At 39.2% G+C, this 21,481-nt stretch overlaps 1 protein-coding gene across 6 annotated transcripts in view; it reads right to left on the reverse strand.

Moving 5' to 3' along the window:
* Window positions 1-4,841: 4,841 nt before the first annotated feature.
* Window positions 4,842-21,481, reverse strand: part of nova1 (neuro-oncological ventral antigen 1) — a 57,295-nt gene continuing 40,655 nt past the window's right edge. For 3 of the 6 annotated variants that reach the window (XM_031906845.1, XM_031906846.1, XM_012967886.3), the window contains exons 3-5: window positions 18,563-18,729; window positions 17,639-17,710; window positions 4,842-13,050 (exon numbers count right to left, since the gene is read on the reverse strand). In XM_031906845.1, the coding sequence (XP_031762705.1) occupies window positions 12,043-13,050; window positions 17,639-17,710; window positions 18,563-18,729 (1,247 nt within the window). In that variant the 3' untranslated portion in view covers window positions 4,842-12,042. 6 annotated transcript variants of the gene reach the window in all.

Genomic DNA, 21,481 nt, shown 5'->3' on the forward strand with positions numbered 1-21,481 from the left:
ACACAGCCCCCAGTTAATATGCATATATAAAATGGACACAATATATGCAGGACTCCCCATTTCTTTCCCTAATATGATCATTAGGTCAAGCTTTAGATCAAGCAATTCACTAAACTCCAGTATTGGGGATCATTATATGGTGCAGCAAATGACCAACACTGGGGCTGCGCTACATTTGTGTTTACTTGCATTTCATATAAATTGTCCAACATACTGGGTGGAAACAGGGGGATGAGTACATACCTTTTATCCCAATCATGGCCGCCTTCAGAGGGGGAGAGGGGATACAACTGTAGCGGGCCGGAGAAATCATCTTCGCAAGTGGGGCCTGGCTGCATCTCGAAAGTTATGCAAATTGTGTAAGTTACTTATAAAGTTAAAAACTACCTAGCAACTTGTGTAATTTCACTAGAAACTTAGCTAACTTGTATACAAGCAAAAGACAATGCAGAGAAGCTTGACAGGGGCAGGTAAGAATAGATTCCACTAACCACCAGTGAATTTAAAACGTTAAGGTAAATTCCACTGCCCCCAATGAACTGACTGACTTATTAACTAATCATTTTAACTATTTCATATGAACTGCTTATTACAGAGTGATGTCAGCTGCTTGTATTGGGATCTATTTAATGAATTATATGAGTGTCTCCTACATGAACTTTTCAGCAAGGGACTGCCTGGTTATTGGGCCCCATAGCAACACCACTGGGCCCCTACACTTACGGGAATTGTGTAACTTATGAAAAATGTATATTACTTTCAAAGAACTTACATAAATCAATGTGTTAATTGGATAGATCACCTTGCTTTCTGGAAATGAGCGGTTCTCCTGTGGAACTAGGCTAGATGTGCTCCCCACCACCTATTAACTGCTAGGTGAGACAGTTATTTGGCCTGTTTTATTACTAGTATTATAAGGTAGATTTTGACACCTGCTGGTAATCTGCATAGTAGATATCCATAAGGTTCTTTCTTCTGTCTGGGTCCTCAGGCTTCTTAATACCAATTACTTAATTTAGTAACTTACCTGCTGCTGGCAAACTGGGTGCAATAGTGAAGCATCATTGCACATTGCACCCCCTTAATTACTGACCCTCTTGTTAATTTACGAGACTTTTTTGCAGGTATACCCTGAACTAGAATTACCTGCATTCTAATTACAGAAGTCCATTGCAATTACTCATATATGCATATTGATGTATAGAAGTAAAATGAGCTATTTGCACAACCCTAATAACCCACTATCATCCTCCATTCATGGCTGTCTTTAGTTGTGGCAAGGCCACACTGACTTTGTGGGACTGTATCATTAATATAAAATAGCACAGTCCAACCTGTGGCCTTTCAGCTGTTTTTGAACTGAAACTTTATGGGCTTTTGTGCAGCAAATTTAATGTATTAAAATGTTACAAGTTTAGCTCACTAAATATCCAATGGAAGAAAAGGGCTTCTATATCACAGTAACACCATAACTGTCCACAATGTCCTGTGTTTTTTCCCTTGAAACTGACTTTCCCAGCATATCAGCACATGTGAGTGCATTTGCCTTGACAGGGGCATGATGATCTTGTTGCACATATGGCTTTCATATAATTCTTAAGGTTGATCAGAGTATAAGGAACCACAAGCGGTACCATCTACTTTATGGCATGTCCTAGATACAGGGTCTATTTAACAGTTGCACAACACAGTATTTTCTGCGTTCAGTACACAAGGCACAAAAACAGTGGATGCTAGGCCCTTGGAAAAATGGTATACAATGTATCTAATTCCTGTTTCTCAAGTGTTTTTACATAATGATTATTTTCCTAAGAGGCTGGTAGCTCAGAAATAGAAAATTGCTTGCTTAGTCCTTAATCATATGTTAAGACTGACAGTAATCTTTGAGGCTTTCATGCCAAGTTTGAGTCACAGTGGAATCCCTTCAAACCTAGTTGCAGTTTTGAACAAGACCTTTGCTCAATTTACTAAACATCAGAGATTAATAACCAGTAATTCTATTGTCCTATCAAAATGGATTCCATTAGATGTCTGGTAGCCCCGTGCATAGTTTAGTATGAAAAGTTCTGACTTGTTCATTCCAAATAAAAAGCAGGCAGCTCTCATTGATAGAAGAGCACCATCATGGACTTACAGGTTTGTTAATGAAGATTTTACAGTGCTAATATATTGGAGTGTATCTGTATTGCCCTTTTTCTGGTAAGAAGGCTGTAATATATTATTTCTATTATTAATACAAGGATGGCCAGGAAGGAGCACAGGGGACATTTATTATCTCAGCCTGGTTCAAAACCAACATATTTTAAAATATACTTTATCGATAAATGCAGACTTGGACATACAGAACCAGGAACGTTACAATATGCTCTTTGGTACAGAAACAAATTATGGCATTAGTGGTCCTATAGAGTAAAAAGTCCTAATTAGAAAACTTAAGTTATGGTAAATATCATTTGGTATTGGATATTATTTCTTTACTAAATGTTTTCATTTATAGATATGAGCGGGAGCTGAAATTTTCCTTGATGTTTAAAATAATATAAATATAAATTTATATTTACATACATTACATTCAGTTAATGAACTAAATGGAAGATTAACCCAACAGGGTATATTTTGCTTTTGTATGAGAAGCAATAAATCTTGTAGATTGTAAGCTCTTTTGGGCAGGGCTCTCTTCACCTCTTGTATCGGTTATTTATTGCTTTATATGTTACTCTGTATGCCCAGTGTATGAAACCCACTTATTGTACAGCGCTGCGGAATATGTTGGCGCTTTATAAATAAATGTTAATAATAATAATAGTGGAATTGCCTGCTCTAGATCACCATCCAAAAAATATATTAGGTACCAATAAAAAAGATGCCAAATGTGCCACAATTGTTTTAGATTTTTCATTGTTAGATTTTAACCTGCAATGTTGCCATTTGGAGTATTGGTCATTTTAAAGGAGACATATTGGATAAATGGGAAAACCCTAATTTTGTAGGCAATTATGAATAATATACGGTGCTGGTTTCCCTTTGTGCTTAAAATTAATCCTATCTGTAAAAATTGCCCCTTTATTGAAGCTCCCTATAGATCCTATCACTTCTCTGTCCAAGTTTGAAATGCAGAGTGGGCGTGTCCTAACGGTCCCTGCCAGAAGAACAGTAGGAGGGGAGAGCCAATCACAGCCCTGCACTCACACAAGCAAAGACAGGCTTCAGTTCCCTATCAGGTCAGCCTAGCTGCTGATTGGTTCCTATCCTACAGTGCAGGGTACGGAGGGCCGCCGGCTCCCCAGCTCATCCAGAGAATTCAGCCAGCAGGAAGTGGAACTGATGGGCGGGACTAGTGGGGTTTTTGTGGAATTTCTCAATAAATCAGTCTGAAATACAACTTTTTTAAGCACAATCCTTCTATATCTAGAGGAGTATAATTCACTGGTACATTCATAATTTTTATAGGATATGTCTCCTTTAATGGTCCAAGAAATGATTGATTCCCTCACTCCTAATATAGGGTGGAAGCCCAAAAGAATATTTGTTTAGGAGAGCAAAACTCCCTGATCAACACAAACTTGTTTTCTTTCCTACTATACTGTCTGTACAGACTCACCTAAATGATAAAGTTCTGTAAAACTGAAACAAATTGGCGTCTCTCCTGTTACTAGCAGCATCCTTAATGTGAGAGTAATCTATGAGAACATGAAAATAAGCAGATTCCAGATAATGTTGGACTTGAAGAAAACAAATAAACCACTCTGCAAATTAAAATCCAACATGCTCTAAAATCATTTTATATCTGGTGGCTATGGAGCCATTTTACCTTACATGCATTGTTGCTGAAAAGCCTTACATGACTTCTTGAAAAGCCTACACAAAGATCGATGTGTTTTTCTAGACTAATAACGGTGTCTGCTATTGGCCACTTGAGTTCCAAAAACATTTCACTCAAAAGTATAACCCAAGTGTATAATCCAATAGGATACCCAAAGTTGTTTACAATTAGGAGCTACTTCAGTGATCCCCAACCAGTAGCTTGCGAGCAACATGTTGCTTACCAACCCATTGGATGTTGCTCTCAGTGTGCCTCCTGATTTGGAGGCAAGCTATAGTTGCATCAAAACCAGATGTACTGCCAAGCAGAGTCTCCTATAGGCTACATAGAGCTACCAGTAGCCAATCACAGCCTATAATTTGCACCCCCATGAACCTTTGGTTCTTTGTGTTGCTCTCCAATTCCTTTTACATTTGAATGTTGCTCAGAAGTAAAAAAAAAAAAGGTTGGGGATCCCTGAGCTACTTTGTTCTTCATAGAGGCTATAACATTTCTGACCTCTCTCATTTCAATGGACTATTATGATATTGGATTATAGGTAGAACCATGTAAAAGTGAGCTTGTGACTCTAAATTTTAGTTCCCAATTCAGCAACTGTGCCTAGTAGCATCTGTCACACAGGTGGGCTTAAACTAGACATCCAAATTACTTAAATGTACCCATTTTAATGCTTTCACACAGTTTATTTTTTGTTTTCAAGTAGAAAAATATTTCTCATACATTCAAAGTGGTACACAAAAGAAAATGAGTGGGATTATTTTTTTTTTTTTGTTCTAGACTTCTTCATTGATTTTCTTTTGCACTTTTCCGATAGCACCATATCGATACATTCTTTAACGTAAACATCCTGAGCACTTTCTTAGAAAGCGAGACCAGAATATATTCATTGTTATATATTTTAAATATAAATATATAAAGAGAAAAAGAGAAGAGAGGAAAAAAATTGAAAGAGTTTGGCGACTGTGTGTTAGCCACTGTGATGGGATGAAATATTTTAGGATACGCTGAGGAGATTTGGGCATGGTAGCGTTTAATAACCGTTCATTACAGATGCAATGAGAAACAGGTTTGTGGGAAGAGCAGAAAAGGGGCTATAGCCCTTCTGTTGTGATGAGTCCATGCAATACAAGGTGTTGTACATTCCTCTGACACTGAATGGACTGCTAGACAGGGCAACTTAAGCTATCACCAGAGATAAATCCTTGATGAAAGTTCCACAGACCCTTAGAACCTTTGAGAAAGAAAGACAAATGTTTATGTGCGGACATTAAAATATGAGTTCAGCTCCCCCCATGAACTGGAATGGATGGAAAATTCTAATAGCTATTTTGGCAAAAGGTAAACCTGCAAACTGGCTAGGCTGGAGCATTTTATTGGTTTCTATTGTTTGATTGCCTTGCCCATGAACACATTTATGGACTGGAGAGCACATATTTCAAATTTGGAAAGAAAAGTAGTGACAGGAGGGAGTGAAGAAAGTGAAGGGGAAAGTGGAATGAAATTTCAGGTTCTGTGCATTGAATTACAGTTACAGAAATCTGTCACCCCCTATAGAATTTCCAGACTTTATGAGCTGACATTTATTCTGTGCCATCAAGTAATGTCTTCCATGTTAAGCAATGTTAGTGACACAGTTGCCCCTAACAAAGGGATATACTGTGTTTGCCCTATGTTTGAGGCAGGAATAGAACCCACACTTTGACTTTCAAGAGCATGTCTCCAAAACCCATGTTTAATGCTCACACAGTGGGAACTGTCTGGGGTGCCATTTGAGTGCAGTAAGCAGTTTTATACCAATAAGTGTTCAATTGAAGGCCATAAACTGTGCAGTGCATTACAAGAATGAAACGGTTAAAACTGCGAAGGGTATTGTGCTGCCCAATGCCCATTCAATCACAGCAAAGTAAATGAAATATTGATTGAAAGTGTCCCTGAAAAGAGAAAGCCATTAAGGAGTCACCGGGAAACGTGGTGTTCTTCATCTTAAGAGCTCCCTCCCCCACCCTCAACAAAGCAGGGAAATCAAATGCATTTAGTTGGGTCTTAGTCCATAAAGAGAATAGACAGCAAAGTGACCCTTAATATATATATATTCATTGTGCTTTCAGCTATATACTTTATTATATAACTGCAGTGAAGAACCCACAGTCAGTTCTGCCTCAGTAAAAGAAATAAGGCATAAAACAAAATAAAACTCTACATTCTATATTTATATAAATACCTATATAGTATTTATATCGTTTGACTGGTTCTTTTAGTTATTTATAAGGCCTATGCATATTATATGGAATTTTATTAAGACTGTTCTATATTCCAGAACATCCATCAAATAAACATGCTCACGGCCACCTCACCATTTCCCTTGACTAAATTTGTGCACTGAGTTTGGCACATCTACCTTAAATCACCCCAAACTGACATAAATGATTAACCCATACAAAGCATTAACGTTCATGGATTAGGGGGATAATCCTTGAATTTAAAAATGTGCATAATATTCCAGCCTCAAATGATTGGGTCAAACAGTTTCACAAGATCGCTCTGTGCTTTAATTCAAGCCTCTAGTTGTAACCTCTTTACTACAATCTATCACTTCACAGTTGTAGTCTTGGGCACACAGGCTGCTCTGTGTAATATGAATACAGCTATAATTACAGCCAAAAGGAATAGCAAATCAACAATAGCCTCTTCTGAACTGCAGGATCTTGTAACTGAGGACCTCTGTTACCAGATAAGAGGTTTGTGCTGCAAAATGCATTATTTTCATGTCAATCAGGGTCTGAAATAAGCTTTTTTTTACATAAAGGGTGAATTAGGTATTCCAAAGGACAGCTGAGCAGACCAGCAAAGGCTCTGTATCCATGGCAATGTCAGGTCAATCCTGAAGGTCCAATTCTTGGATAATGCTAGGACAGAAATAATTTGTCAAAGCATACTAGTGACTGATTTATACCCCCAACTCTAAAAGAACCCAAAACTAACTATAGATTTTTTTTTATACTTGTTACCTAGAGTCACAAATTAAGGCTTTAATGTATGGCATCTCTTTCTTATAATTACAATTATTGTTAGAATAAAAAAAGCAAAGGTGGCCTGCTACGATGAAATGACTAGGACTCATTCAGAGCAGTTATGGAAAAATTCCTGTTGTTCCAATAAAATATTGCACTAATAACAGAAGTATCGTTTCCTCTTAAGAACCCACATTAAAGATAGGTCTACCAAACCCAGATTGCTTTGAAATATTAACAACCACAGGATTCTTTATGGCTCTTTACTGGAGAATGTGATAGGTGAACAGTGCCACTTTGCATCACTTCCATAGTATTGTGCTGAGGGATGAAGGGGGTAAGATAAGATTGTACAGGAGGTGCTGAGTGCGAAGAATCTATGAGTGAAGCTGAGTTAATGGTGATGCTGTAAGGAAGCACAGTGTCAAGACATGAATGGGTTGGGCATTCTTTTACAAGACAAAAGCAAGTTCTTGTGTAGTTTATCCGTTTTGAGACGTGGTGCTGGGTATGAGTCGGAATGAGTGACGAGTAAACGTTTCCAGGGAACCAACCCCTTCTCATGGAGAAGTTTGAACAGTGGTGTTTTCTGCCAGACTTTCTGGACTGAGCAGAAGGTAATGGATCCATTGAAATAATCATATGCTAAAGATGATTTTAAACCCTCTCACTGCAATGGAATGTTTTGAAGAACCTCCTGAGCTAGAGGTTCCTTTGCTGTTGATATGTAGTACGGCCTTCAAAGGACAATATAGCTCTAAGATTTTATACATTATAAATTTCTCTTTGTATAAATAATGTATTTGGTACCATCTACCTACCTCCAACAATGCCCTGAATATGTGGATGTATAATGACTGCATGTGCTTTGTTATTTAACTGGCTTCAGTTATGGGAGTTAATGTATTTGGGATTCTGTTCAGCTCTCTTTGATATATATTGATAAAGCAACTGCCCTTATGTGTTTTTTGTTTGTTTTTTTTTTGCAAATCCTAGTATTTATTATGGCTTTTCTTTGAAGTATTGAATAGATGTTGCTCCTTCCATTTTTTTCTACTCCATATTAGGGCCAGGTATGGACCAACAACCTTCACAAATCTTTTTTATGTGTTTCTACAGAACGTCTTGGTACCATATACAGTAGGAGCCAGTAGATCCTGAACCAAAATACATAAATATAAACACATTATATTTGGTAGTAAAGTAAAAAAAAAATCCTTCTACTCTTTTACCCTTAATGCACTTCACATTGTCTTCTACCAAGAACAGTACTAGTTCCTTAAAATGGGATACCCGTTTTACCCTGTCATTTAATCTTCCATGATTCTCCTTAGTCTGTATTAGCCCCCTATTGTCAGGCGTTGTACAACATATCAACAGCCATGTTAAGTAAACCCGTCGGTGGCTGACTGTGCGTACCCTGATGGTACTAGCCTTTGTTTGTCAGTGGAATGTACGGCTCCCCCAAGAAAATTGATAATAAGGTATAGACAGGGTTGGAGGAGCTGCAATGTTTTTTCCCACCCTGGATAAAAAGATAAGAAAAAACTAAGCAACCCCTCTAAAACCACCTGTCTGCCTAAATCATCCCTTTTTGTTTTTAGAGTCTGAAGCAGCATTTCCTATTTCAGGATAAAGTTGCACTGCCTTCTTTTAATAAGGAAATGAATATGCTGCACAGTACAGAGGAGTTATAACAATTATGTTATGCAGTCCCTTTCTCTGTAGAGAATGAAAGGTAACTTTAGATATACAAGGACCCATGGAGATTGTGTGTGGTGCCCTGCAATCATCAGCTGACAACAGTGTATATGATAGTAGAGCTCTGTTGGTGGTGGGTGCCAGGGACTAGCCATAAAGAAGCTGGCAGCTGTAACCGGGGAGGCATCCACTGAGTGCGACAATTCTCTCTAATGCAGCATGTTCATTTTGAAAGGAAGAAATCTGCACATGAAAAGCTGATGAGCTGGAGCTTTGTGTTGGTGCACCTGCTCACACCAGGACAGTGGGGAAAATAAATCTGACAGGTATTATTCACTGTTAATGTATTATAAATGAATTGAAACTAGTGACATGCAAGGAAAAATAATGAGACGGGAGACAGTGATGGTACAGGATGAACAAAGCACATTTATAATGATATGAGTAAATATATTCGCATCATCGGCTAACCACTAGTTACACTGTATTGTCATAAAAACTTACAGAGCTACAGAGACTATTAACGATAAATAACCATTACCAATTAAAACACAGTTGTACGACAGAATTGCTCTTTCCATTTTTTTGAAAAAAAAAAAACAAGCAATATCATTCCTTTTTTAATATATATCAGTTTTCTCTTCTTGAAAATGGTTTTCTGTAATCAAAGAGAAAGTGAAAATGGGAGGAAAAGAAGAAAACAGAATCATTGACTTGATCATCAGATTGGAATGGCTGAAGGCCTTCCAGCCAGATGGGTCTGCTACGCATTCTAAAGTTCAACGCATCAATGCATAACAGGCCCCCCGAGCTTTGGAAAGGTTTATAACAGTGGACTAAAACAGGGAGGTAGGAAACTAGGGAAGGATGGTGGGGGAGGGAAATGAAGGAAATGCAGGAAAGAACGGGAGTTGATAGATAATTTCTCCAAAATTCCAAGTGTCCACCAAAAGGGGACACTGTTGACAGACTGTCAAACTAACATGGTAATGTAGGTCATTTTTAAGTTCAATGAACAGAAAAAAGGTAAACAGAACGAAATAATAATAAAGGATCACAGTTCAGAAAGAGAGATGCTGGACGAGAAGCCAGACGAGAGGACATCACAATCATTGTTCAGTTATTGGTTGCACAGGAGGAGCAGCGGAAAATGTCACTGAGTTGGTTATGATGGACGTTATCAATGGGTTGAAGTTGAGATGGAAGGAAAACTGTTGTTTGGGGTTTCTCAGCCTGATGATCCAGAGGTAGCCAGCATTTTAGTTTTTTTAGTATTATTATTTACTATTTTTTTATGTTTTTTTGTGTGTTTTTTTCTTAAATTACTTCCTTGTCCATTGAATTTTTTTACGACTGCATGCATAGCATGAGAAGATGCTGGGTTTATGAACAGCCACGTTTTCAGTGGCTTGAGGTGGCCCAAATGCAGAGGTTAACATAATGATCTGGCTAGTTGGCACTCGGAAACATGAAGGAGGTGACAATTGGAGAACAAAAAATAAGAAAAACATAAAAAGGCTTATTCTAAAAGTAAAAGAAAAGAATGGCCTTTGGAGGAACCTGCGCTGCGACAGGTGGACACACGCCGGAAATGAACTCTACCTCAGCTAAACGAGCATGCAGGGAAGTACTGACTGAAGCCGACATAAAGATGCCCCACGGAAAAAGAACATGCAGGTAAACGACTATCGGAGCCTGCGGCGGCTGGTTTAGCCTTGCCCCGGAGGGATCAAAAACAGCTAAAAATCACAGATACTGTTCACAGTAAAATCTACATTGACAACACTAAGAGATCGCTAGTGTTAAAATTATACACAATCAGAAGCGTTTTAAAAGGCAACGCCCTCGCTAAGTCGTTGCGGATAATGAAACCTCATCAGCTAACAGTTGGCACTTTATTTTTGTGTGTGCGCGTAGTTTGGCTTAGAAAATATCCAATACGCTCACAGCACAGCTCTATGTCTAAAGGGGAGGATGTTAATGGATCAACTGGTGCATGGCTGGCCAGACACTGCAGGGTCAAGTTAAAACCCCAGTCTCGTGTACCCCCAAATTAAACCATTATATAACTCTACAGTTGGTACTTGCTTCTTCACTCTGATAACAAACTTCACTGGGAAATCATTGCTGAGGTGAAGACTTTGCCAGATATGTACATTATTGGTGGCAGTGGTACTCATGTGTACCTGTATGCAGTACACACAAGCTAAAGTGGCTTAAAGTCAAGAACATACGAAAATTAGCACTAACACTCACTTGTACATTACCTGAAAAGTCTCTATTGGAATGCCATCTCAAAAGCTATTGGCCTACCCTTCAGAGGGGTGAAGGGTGAAGGCCTTGTAATCAGAATGAAGAAGGAGGAAAATCAAAAGTGGCGTAAAACAATTTTAAAACTACAAGGGTCAGAGACTGGATATTTTAAAGATTTGAGCGTGGAAGGGCGGAAGGAAAACCCAATGAAGGAAAAAACGAAAAAATTCACACAATTTCATGCAAAAATCAGATGTCACCCATCAGAAGAGGTAAACCTGATGGGATCCACAGATTATAAAATTATAGATCTGTAGGCTGGCCAGCCGGAATATTCATCATTATACAGGTTGTTATGAAGACACTGATCTGTAAACTTATCAAAAAGGTTCTTTTTTTTCCACAGTTTTAACCATTTTAATATATATTTTACAGTGCTTTTTTGCAACTATATTGCTTTTTGATAATATATATATATATCTTTTTGTTTTAATTTAAAACTATTTTTTTCTTTTTTTTTATTATTCCAAAACTTTTCCCCCCCTCGTACCCTGCCACCCCAGGGCAGGATGTGAGAGTGAAGTTGGACAGTGCTTTTGATTTTTCCTTACTCCCTTTTTTTAATAGGTATCTCACCCACCCAATTCCCCTGCTGTTTCCCAGCAATACAGTAGTTCAGTTAGAGTGTCACCTAGGACTAATACTGATTACCTTGCGGCTCTGATGGGACCAGTAACACGTGGCTCTGCAATGTACTACTGGACTCTTCAGCACTCACAGGGTTAAAAACCTACGCGCCACTTCATGTTTACATTCAGTTCATATTCAACTACAACGATGCTGGTAAAATGGCAGGCTTCAAAAAACTTACTTTTGACGCGTAAACAATAAAACCTTAACAAGAGAGAGAGATAACTTGTCAAAAATCTTCAAATAAAAAAAAAAATAAAATTAAAAAAATTTAAAAAACACTAAAAAAAATCCCTCTCTGAAACATCCGCAGAACATGTATTATTTACAGATGCGCTTTGTCAACACTGTTGCGTTCATTTGCATAATAATATATTAATAACCCGACGCGCACTTCCCCTGCCAATAACAAAACTAAAACAAAAAAGAAAATTCAAATAAAATATAAAATATAAATCGCTCCTGCAAAAATACAGTACATCCATGAAAAGAAGAAGGGGAGGGGGACAATTAAGTTAACATCCAGGTAAGGGAAAGGGGCGGGGGTGGGTGGGTGGTGGGCGTTTAACCCACTTTCTGTGGGTTGGCTGCCCGGACACCTTGCTCATAAGTGACTCGTTGCGTGATTAGATACTGTGCGGCTTGTGTTGCAGCTGGGGTGCCTGTAATGGTAACCTTTCGGTTTCTGGTGCCGGGGACAAATTCCCCCTTTTTTGAAATCTGTATCCTAGCGCCAGTCAACTCCTGGTACTCCACCAATGTCTTTCCTCCTTTGCCAAGAATGGCACCTACCAGGTTTTCTGGGACTGCAATTTCTACTACGTCCTTTGAGCCGTCCGTTGACTTCTCAGTCCCCAGGATGGCACTAGCAGCTAGGGGGGACGCAGCCCCAAAATATCCATTGGTTGCTGCAGTGGCAGCAGCTAGGCTTCCCAGAGCAAACGTCCCCGCCGCTCCAGCCGCTGTTCCACCCCCTGCAGTTGCCTCACTTGCATATGTAGCTAGTAGATTTGCTGCTGCAGCTGCAGCTGGATTAGCGCTGGCAGCAGCGGCTGCAAGTGCACCTGTGGCCGCTGCTTGACTCAATCCTAACCCCAGAGTGTTGAGGTTGTAGCCATAACTGGCCAAAGTGTTAAGGGCCGATGTGATGGCGACCAGATCATTGCCAGTGAAACCAGATAGAACAGCCGGAAACGCTGCCACCCCAGCAAGGTTGGCATGTCCAAGAAGCCCTGCTGCTGCAGCAGCAGTAGGAAGGACCTCAGCAGTATTGGCATATGGAGATCCTGTTGGGTTCGAATTGGCTACAGGCCCGGTGACATTGGCATAACTGATGTTCAGGCAGCTTCCACTCTGTGGGTCTTCTTGAATCTTCTGCACAATCAGCTCTACTGCCTTGCGGTTCTGCTCAGGTTCCCCGCTCACAGTCACTACCCGTTCCTGCAGGTTGATGCCATCTGGCTTTTGGGAAAGTTGCACCCAGGCACCTGATTGCTCCATTACAGCCTTGACTGTGGCGCCGCCTTTTCCAATAATCAGACCTGCTGTACTGTTCGGAACAATGATCTTCACCTGAGGTCAAACAAAGATGAACAGAAGAAACCAAAGAAAGAGAAAGACAGATGGAAACCACATGAATATTAAAACAAACCAAGCTGAATGTTATGTGTTAGTGTCTAATGAGGAACATTAAGCCCCAAACATGCTGCACTCTAAAATAGTGGGACGTTTCTATGTTTTGCAACAACTTATTTCCTTAGTCAATTGTATCTAGTATGAAAAATGTTGTAACCCATCATTTACATATCTATACCATGCTGCCTTAATACCAAATGCACTGAAACACACAATCCCTAAAACCTTGCCTGCCTAATACTATTAATAGGGCAATAAGCAACTTTGTGTACAAAGATTATGGGGTGTTGAAAGTGATAGGAACAAACTCAGCCCATGTCTACTGACCTCTAGCCACCAACAAGTCTTTACTAGTCAAGTGTAATTAGGATAGTGTAGCAAACATCTGATAGGCTGCTATAGTTACTGAACCATGGTAATCTTTAGCCATGTTATTTTATAATGTAAATAATAACACCAGCATGAATACTGAGGATGGGGGTGACTACTTTAAATTCTGACACTGCAGAGAAAGGATTGGCAAACTGAAATTATTTTAAATATTGAACTGAATGTAGAATTTTTTGATTCTAGCAAATGCTGGATCCTTTTTTTTGCATTGTTATGTTGTAGCATAAATGGACAATAAATGTAAGTTTTTATAAAGAGTTAAATGTTGATTGTCACCCTCCACCCCATTCAACAGGGTGGGAGCTGGTGGCACTGATAACTGCTCCTGACAGTCGCTTGCAGGCAGAAGAACACCCATAAATTACAAAATCACTGGCAGGACCAAAGAGCACTGAGTGTAATTGACTGTAATGAAAAATTGTAATGAAATGATTGATCTAATTAGCTTTGCCTGGTTATCAGTTGTCCCCTCAATGTGAGGAGGTTGGTTCAGGGAAATAGCTGTGCTACATGCAGGGCTATACTAATGTGAACATACATTGCCAAGTACAAAAATATGTTAAAAGCTGTAGAAAAGAAAAAACAAACAGTCCTGTCTACAATCTCAAATGGTGCAATGTTGATCTCATGTAGAATATATGAGAAGGTCCTTGTGGTGGGGTCTAGAGCAAAACAGGCTTTAGGGGTACCAACATTTATGTAAAGTAGCACTGTCCAGCCTATGGCTTTCGAATATACTGCTGAACTCTTGCTGGGCAAAACCCATATAAACAGTTACCAGGAACACTTGCCCTACTGTTGCCATCTGCCTGTGCTTTATGCACTATGCCTCACTATTCCTACCTTCAGTTTGTGCTTTTGAAATTAATAACCCAACTGTCTATTGAGGGGTTCAGTGTGTTTCATAGCTGTAGAGGTACATACTGTTCTGCCTGCTTGTTAAGAGAAATATTACCAGCAAGCCAACAGCAATATAAATACAAACGGGAGGGCTACATAACAAAAAAAAAAATGAAAATGCAGGTTTAGGATCTATAACCTGGAATGCATTGTGCCTGCAGTTTCCATATATGTGGTCCTTCTGTAATATGGAGCATGTCTTAAAGCTATTTAGAACATTTCTTTTGACGCCAACATGAATTTGAGCTGGTGTAGTAACTGTCAAGTACAAGGTACAGTATATATATATATATATATATTTATATACGGGACAGGAGGCAGAGAGGAGCACAACCTAACGAAATGTAGTAGAACCCTGCCCAGGTGTGCTCACTAGCACTTGGGGCAAAAAAGCTTTGAATTTATTAAGAAAAATTCAAAGTTTTGAGCACAAACAGGGTTTGTCCCTGAAGAAGTGAAGAAGAGCTCTGTTTGTGCTCAAAATGTTGGATTTTTCTTAATAAAACTTTTTTCTTTTTGCACCAAGTCCCAGTGAGTCGATACCCTCATACACACATATATATACAAGACTAGAAAATAGTAATTATAGTAATTAAGAATATACTGTGTTTAGTAGTAAAGATAAGCAGGGGTTTCATGGCATAAATAAATTTCAGAAGCCTGACTGTAACTACTTGTAAACTAAGATTTTTCCTGCAGCAAGGTCAATTATCAAGCATATCTTTGCCTTGTTTTGCCATCCAGGTGGTGGGCAAAAATGGGCTCATCCAATCACCTAAATAAAATGATTGGGAGGCACTCTAACTCCAATGCAGTCTTGTTATATCAAGTTACAGATAGCACTTACTCATAGGTATTGGTGCCTGTGAGTAAGTCTATGCTGTAGGCTCAGTGAAGTGCATCTGGGCCCTCCCATATGCTAGTGAGTTACTATACGTATATATGGTATATTATTGGGAATCTTTTGATTTATCCAATAACCTGGCAACTGAAGGGTCCTATGCCCAAGCATTAGGAGCAGACCATATGAGGAGCCCTACCTGCCTGACAGATATCTACCAGATCCCCAGACAGATATTAGAAGGGCAGATCTTTGTTTTGGCCTCATGAACAGTCCAACAAGCTCACTGAATGATGCATAATCTTAAGGGCATTTCAATGGATGAGCAGCTAACACCGAGGTCCCTCTGAATACAGCTCTGCCACAAGCAGGAAAGTACAGCTTTTTTTTTTTTGCTTCATTCTAGGAGTGTGGTTCCTCAGGGTACAACCAATGGGGCAACATGTGCACTTTGCACCCTTGTTTTGCACTTTACAGGTTACCACATACACAATATCCCTGATTTATTTTAGAGTGCATATTTTCTTTATGTGGAGAAATGAGCAGAAAAAGCTCATGTGAAACAGAGAACAGCAGTAGCTGTAAATTGCTTCCTACATAAAAATGGCCTGACAGTCTTTCCATTTTTATCTTATATAGTACCTTGTATTTACAATTGGGCATCCCTGTAAATTCCCAGAAGTCTGAAGTAATGGTTTATGTATTGTGGGTGATTTCCTTGACCTCCAGCTCTGGAATAGGGTGACCTAATTTCAGCCCACGGGACCTTGCCTTTGTACAGGGAAGAAGCAGTATATTGGGGGAGGTGTACTGGCAGACAGAATTGCTCCTTGGTGTGAAAGCTTTCAGATTTCTCTGCTTTCTATGCATTTTCTCTCTTTGTGCGTTTATATAAAGCTCGGCCTGCTAGAAATTCCCTTTGAACGGTTTGTACTGAAAATGCAAAGCTTCCCCACCCACAATGCCATAAAACTCCTCTTCCATTATACATAGCTTTGTACTGGCAAAGGCACATAAAGGTGGGCATAATATATATTTAAAGGGAAGATGTAACACTTTTAAATTAGGATTAACAGCCCCTTTGTTTATATATTAAGTGCAAAATACAAAAAGCATTCAGTAGGTGTATCCTTCTCACTGGTTACTCCAATAAACCTTCATGGAGGCAGTTTTGAATCGTGAGTGACTTCCTTTTTTGTATTTTGCACTTAATATCGCTATAGCCGGAAGCCACAGCTTTTAGGAATATGCACTCCAAGTTACTATAGACTCTATCTTGGATAGCACAACCAATTTTTTCTTTTTGCCCTTTGTTTATATACAAATGCTCAGGGAAAACATATTTAATAGGTTTAAATAGATTAATAGATTATTCAGCACGAGTAGTAACATGGCTTTACTTAAGAAAAGTCATGCATAACATATACTGTTTTCAAAACCCATAACTGCTCATTATTGTGTCCTTTTAAATATACTTTTAAGTGCTGGCTTGATCACACGTGACCTAAGGGCTCTGGTACACGGGGAGATTAGTCGCCCGCGGCAAAACTCCCTGCTCGCGGGCGACTAATCTCCCCGTGTACCAGAGCCCTTAGTTGGTAGCTGTATTTTCTTCTCACCTCAATTAGCATCTAATTGTAGATTGGCTATATGTCTGGCTGTACAGTGCAACTTTCAGTCACCATCTTACATCTAATCTACTGTTGCATAATGGCTATGGGAAAGTGGGGTTTTACTAGTGCTATCCTCACAGAGAGGAACAATATCCTTTCCTGCATGTAGCCATAATTCCTTTTCTCTCTAAATTAAGATGAAATAAGGTCCGAAAAATGCCCGGAGTTAATCATTATCACCCTCATGATGTAGTTGGCATCTCTGAAAGTGTCAGTGCATCTCATGGGTCCAACAACCTTATATTACATTTTAGCACCAGGATGCTTTTAAGCGCCAGGGCTGTAACAGAAATCTCTGACACCAGCTAACAAGAGAGTTAGGGAGTCTTTATTAGTTAATAATTAAAAGCAATTCTCAGAAATGTATCATCATAGAGTTCTGCATTAAAAAAAAGGTTTTATTTTTCTATAAATACATATTTTCTACACTTCAAACTTTTCTTTTATATATTTCAACACCCCCCCCCCCCCCAACACCACCACAACCATAACACACACATACGCCCTTTAACTAAATTAAAAAGAGAATTTTCTTTGAGGGCATATTTGAATTTAGTGCATGCATATTGTCTATGTAAATACTGTCCATCAAAGGCACATCTAAGTGAATCTATGTTCAGGCTTCTATCCCACCCCCTCCAGTGAGGAAGACCCCTGGCATGTTGATGAAGCTTCACTGCCCTATGTGAAGTAACATGGCACATGGAGAATGGTACAGTACCTGGCTGGCTCTGGAGATGGTCATGGGGTCAGATGGAGAGGACTTGGTGGCTGGTGGTAATGATGACAATGTCTGCAGAACAAAGCAGGGTCAGAAGCAGTATCCAGTCAGCTTGAGAAATTTATTCACTCTTTCACTGCCAGAAGCGGACCGCAGGTCAAATATAAATCAGCAGACCTCTCTGGCACTGAAGAGGTTTTAACCAAAAAGTGGGAAAATAGGTTAAAATAAAGGAGAAAAGCATTCCTGGGAACAGCAAAGGTGGAGAGGAGGATGGATGAGTTTGGATTAGTGACAGAAAATAAAACAGGTTTCAGTGGGAAAATATAAAAAAACAAAAAACAAAAAACAAAAGAAACAAAATCAAATACAATCCTGGTAATAGCCCACATTACAAGGAAAATTACATATATTTATCACGCAAGGGGAAACCTTAATCCTGTCACAGGCAATGTATAGGATACCCCACTATTTCACATTAAGTGGAACCTGTGTATGGTCACACAATATAGGAGCCTCGGTTCAAAAGAAGCAAATTAGTCTGTTTTCCATATCAGAACATTTTTCTATAGGAAAAGGGCTTTTACAGTTACATAACATTACAAATAATGGGCAATATTGCTCTTGAAGTCCTGATAAATATGATGCACAGGGCCTTATCAAAAGAAACTGACTTGCAGTCTGAATTATAGGTTGGCACTACTGCTAGCAGTCTGTCTGATTTTGCCAGAATTTGTAGACTGGTTTGCTGACTATAAAAACAGACATGCCAGTGGCTCTAATATAGACTAGGATTGCACCAAAAAAAATCAGGGTGTATACAATTCCCTGCTCTGAGTTGGGCTTGGCATTATAAAGTTATTAACAGTAACATACGCAGACTTTCCCTGAGGCTCTATGACCACTGATGGAGGTCACACAAACCTGTTTGATTCGGTCAGGGTTGACTGTGGTTTGCGGCTGCAGGATGCTGACGGGCTCAGTCTTGGCCACATTTTGTGGCATCTCTCGTATTTTCTCTGCGATGAACCCATGGACGGCATTGAGGGCTTCGACGGTGCCTTGAATCAGACAGACCCGCTCTGTGGTTCCTGAAGAAAGGCATTAAGTTGGAGAGTTCCAGTCAATCTCTATGCTCATTTCATAAAAAAAACATACACAAATTAAACCAGTGACCTTTTTTTGTAAACTGATCCATATTAAGTCTGGGATTTAGCCTCAGGGCACTAGATTTGCTATACAATTGCATCTGAACTACTACTGCTGTAGGAAGAAATTGCCCTGTACAACAGGTTGCCTTTGGGGCCCAATCTAAGCAACATGAGGACCCATATTTGTTTCCCAACCTGCAGGAAAATCTTTGCTTGCTCACCAATGCCTTGTCTCTATATTATGTAACCTAATGAGAACTGTAGGAATAAACATTCTTCTCATTTCCTGGCCTACTAGTTAAACAATATGGTATGATTTAGTAGAAACCATAACCTACAGGGCCTGCAGACATGGTTTGCTCTACAACTTAACACAAAGCAGTTTATGACAAGTAAGGTTGTTACAGAGTATCCTATTTTTGTGCTTTATTGTGCAGGATATTGCTGCTCTTGTACCCACTAAGCACTTTAAACCAGATGTGAGAACGCACTTGGAAGATTTCTGTATTTTTAAGCACTTTTGCTGTATTGGGTTGCTGTATATTAACTCTACCACACCTCTTGCTTTCCTGAAAATTAATGACATTATTAGCAGTCATTTTTGCTGCAGAAAAATGGAAAAGCTGGGTCAAGCTAACTCTAGAGGCCACAACAATGCCCAATGAATGGATTTTGAGATATTATTTTTAAGACATTTGGCCGATGAAACTTACAGAAACAATCAACATTCTTTCCTTGAGAATAATGTGCCAGTGGAAAAGGAATTATAGGATTCTGTTTAAGTGCTTTTCGCTTCCACAAAGTGATCGGTGCGCCAGCCGCACTGCCAGGGCTATGGTTACCATTGGTAATAAAAATGAAAAATCATAAATCAACAAACTCTGGGATATTTTTTGTCGTGTTCAAAAGCTTTTAGCTTCATCAGTGTCTGGAAGGAACAGCAAGATCCTTCATCTTCCTCAGAAGGGTGACAATATAATGTGCTTGAGAAAAGCTTCAAAAACATTCAGTTTTAAGCTCTTTCCAAATTGCAGAATTACTGACAACAGGGCATGACATGCTGTGGTTGGAGAGAAGGTGATGCTAAATGTTCAGAACCACCTTCTACGAGTTGTGCCAAGGTCATGTGCAGAGCTGAGATGCCTAAAACCATATTTGTAATTATATTATTTCATTTTATATACTGAATGTTTTCCTTAACATTAATAAGCTGCCATTAACCACCAGGTTCATAAGTTGCCATTGATCAGATGGTGTGTAACATGGCCACTACCCAATGGGAGAATTTTTAGATGGAAGAACAGATAGATGTTGGCATTGTTTTGTATGGAGGGTTCATAGTTACTCTTTGCAAATTTGTTAGAGGACATTATAAACAGTTAATGGGAGGAAAAGAGGTCACCTCTTTAGGCTAATTGTGCATTTGACGTTTTCTCTTCTGTTTTTTGCTCTGTGGTCAGTAGCACTAACATGTAGAATATCTGCCTGAAAACCCTCAAGTAAGAATTCCTGGGCCAAAATCCACTCTGTGTGAGGTGTCACAGGCAGATGCCATTTCTATAAGTGCTACTGACAATGCCCTGATAAGGGAAACAGCACATGTGCCATTAGCCTTATACTAGAGAAATAGAATTGTCACTTAAAGCAATGCAAATGGTTCTACACTGTGGGTAGTGAAGATGAAGAATTTCCTGCTGGTAAAAGTGATAGCAGATTGCTTTAATGTCTTTAAGAGGGGCTTGACTGTCTTCTTCATCTGGCAAAATCTTCACGGCTATAGTTAGTTTTGCGTAGGTAAGTGAATGTATATGCATGTCTGTTTAATGGACAGTCCTCTCAACCCAAATTAAATATGTAACTATATATATATATATATAGAGAGACCAGATTAATTTTTACCAATGGCAGATATTTAAAGTGAGATGGAACAACAAAAGGCAGGTAAGGGTAAGAGCAAATTGCTAGGCTTGTAATATATTGAAGCCTTTATCATGTGTGGTCCATGTGATCCCAGAGGACAACTAATGTGAGTAGCAGAATTATGTTGCAGTTTATTATGTGAATACATGCCTTAAAAAAAGAAAAAAAAAAACTAAACGTTAATCATCAATACCTCTTTAACCTCAATTACTATAACCGTGAACTTCCTAACTGCAATATATAACAGGGAATAGAATGTGCTAATTGTTTGGAGTGGATAATTGCTGGTGTGTGACTGTCACTGAGTGAAAACAGTATTTGTCGCAGGCCAGCCAACCAATGTAAAACTAAAAGTTTGCTTTTGGTAATTCACTGGATCTAATATCCTAATCGGATCTCTAAGGTCTGTAAGTGCATAAAGTTTAAAGGCCCATTTCTAGTAGGGAAAAAACTAAAGAACAAATTGGTCTCTATAGAATGTACAACAAACTGTGTATCCCTAGTGGCCCCTTCAAAGAAAAGTGGCAGTTTGGAGAAACACAGCAGATCAGGCAGTTGCCATGAGGTTGTCTTTGTTTCTAGTTATTATTGGTTCAGCGCCATGATGTTAGAGGAGTGAGTGGAGAATACTTAATATATATGAATGCTCACACTGATCAGTTACCACTGGTTTACTGTGAGGTGCCTTCCTACAAATATTGTCATTTTATGCAGGGAGCTGCTATCTTGCTCCCTTCCCATTGTTCTGCCAATCGGCTGCTGGGAGGGGGGT

Source organism: Xenopus tropicalis, chromosome 8, assembly GCF_000004195.4.
Source record: "Xenopus tropicalis strain Nigerian chromosome 8, UCB_Xtro_10.0, whole genome shotgun sequence".
In the NCBI taxonomy this organism is placed as follows: domain Eukaryota; kingdom Metazoa; phylum Chordata; class Amphibia; order Anura; family Pipidae; genus Xenopus; species Xenopus tropicalis.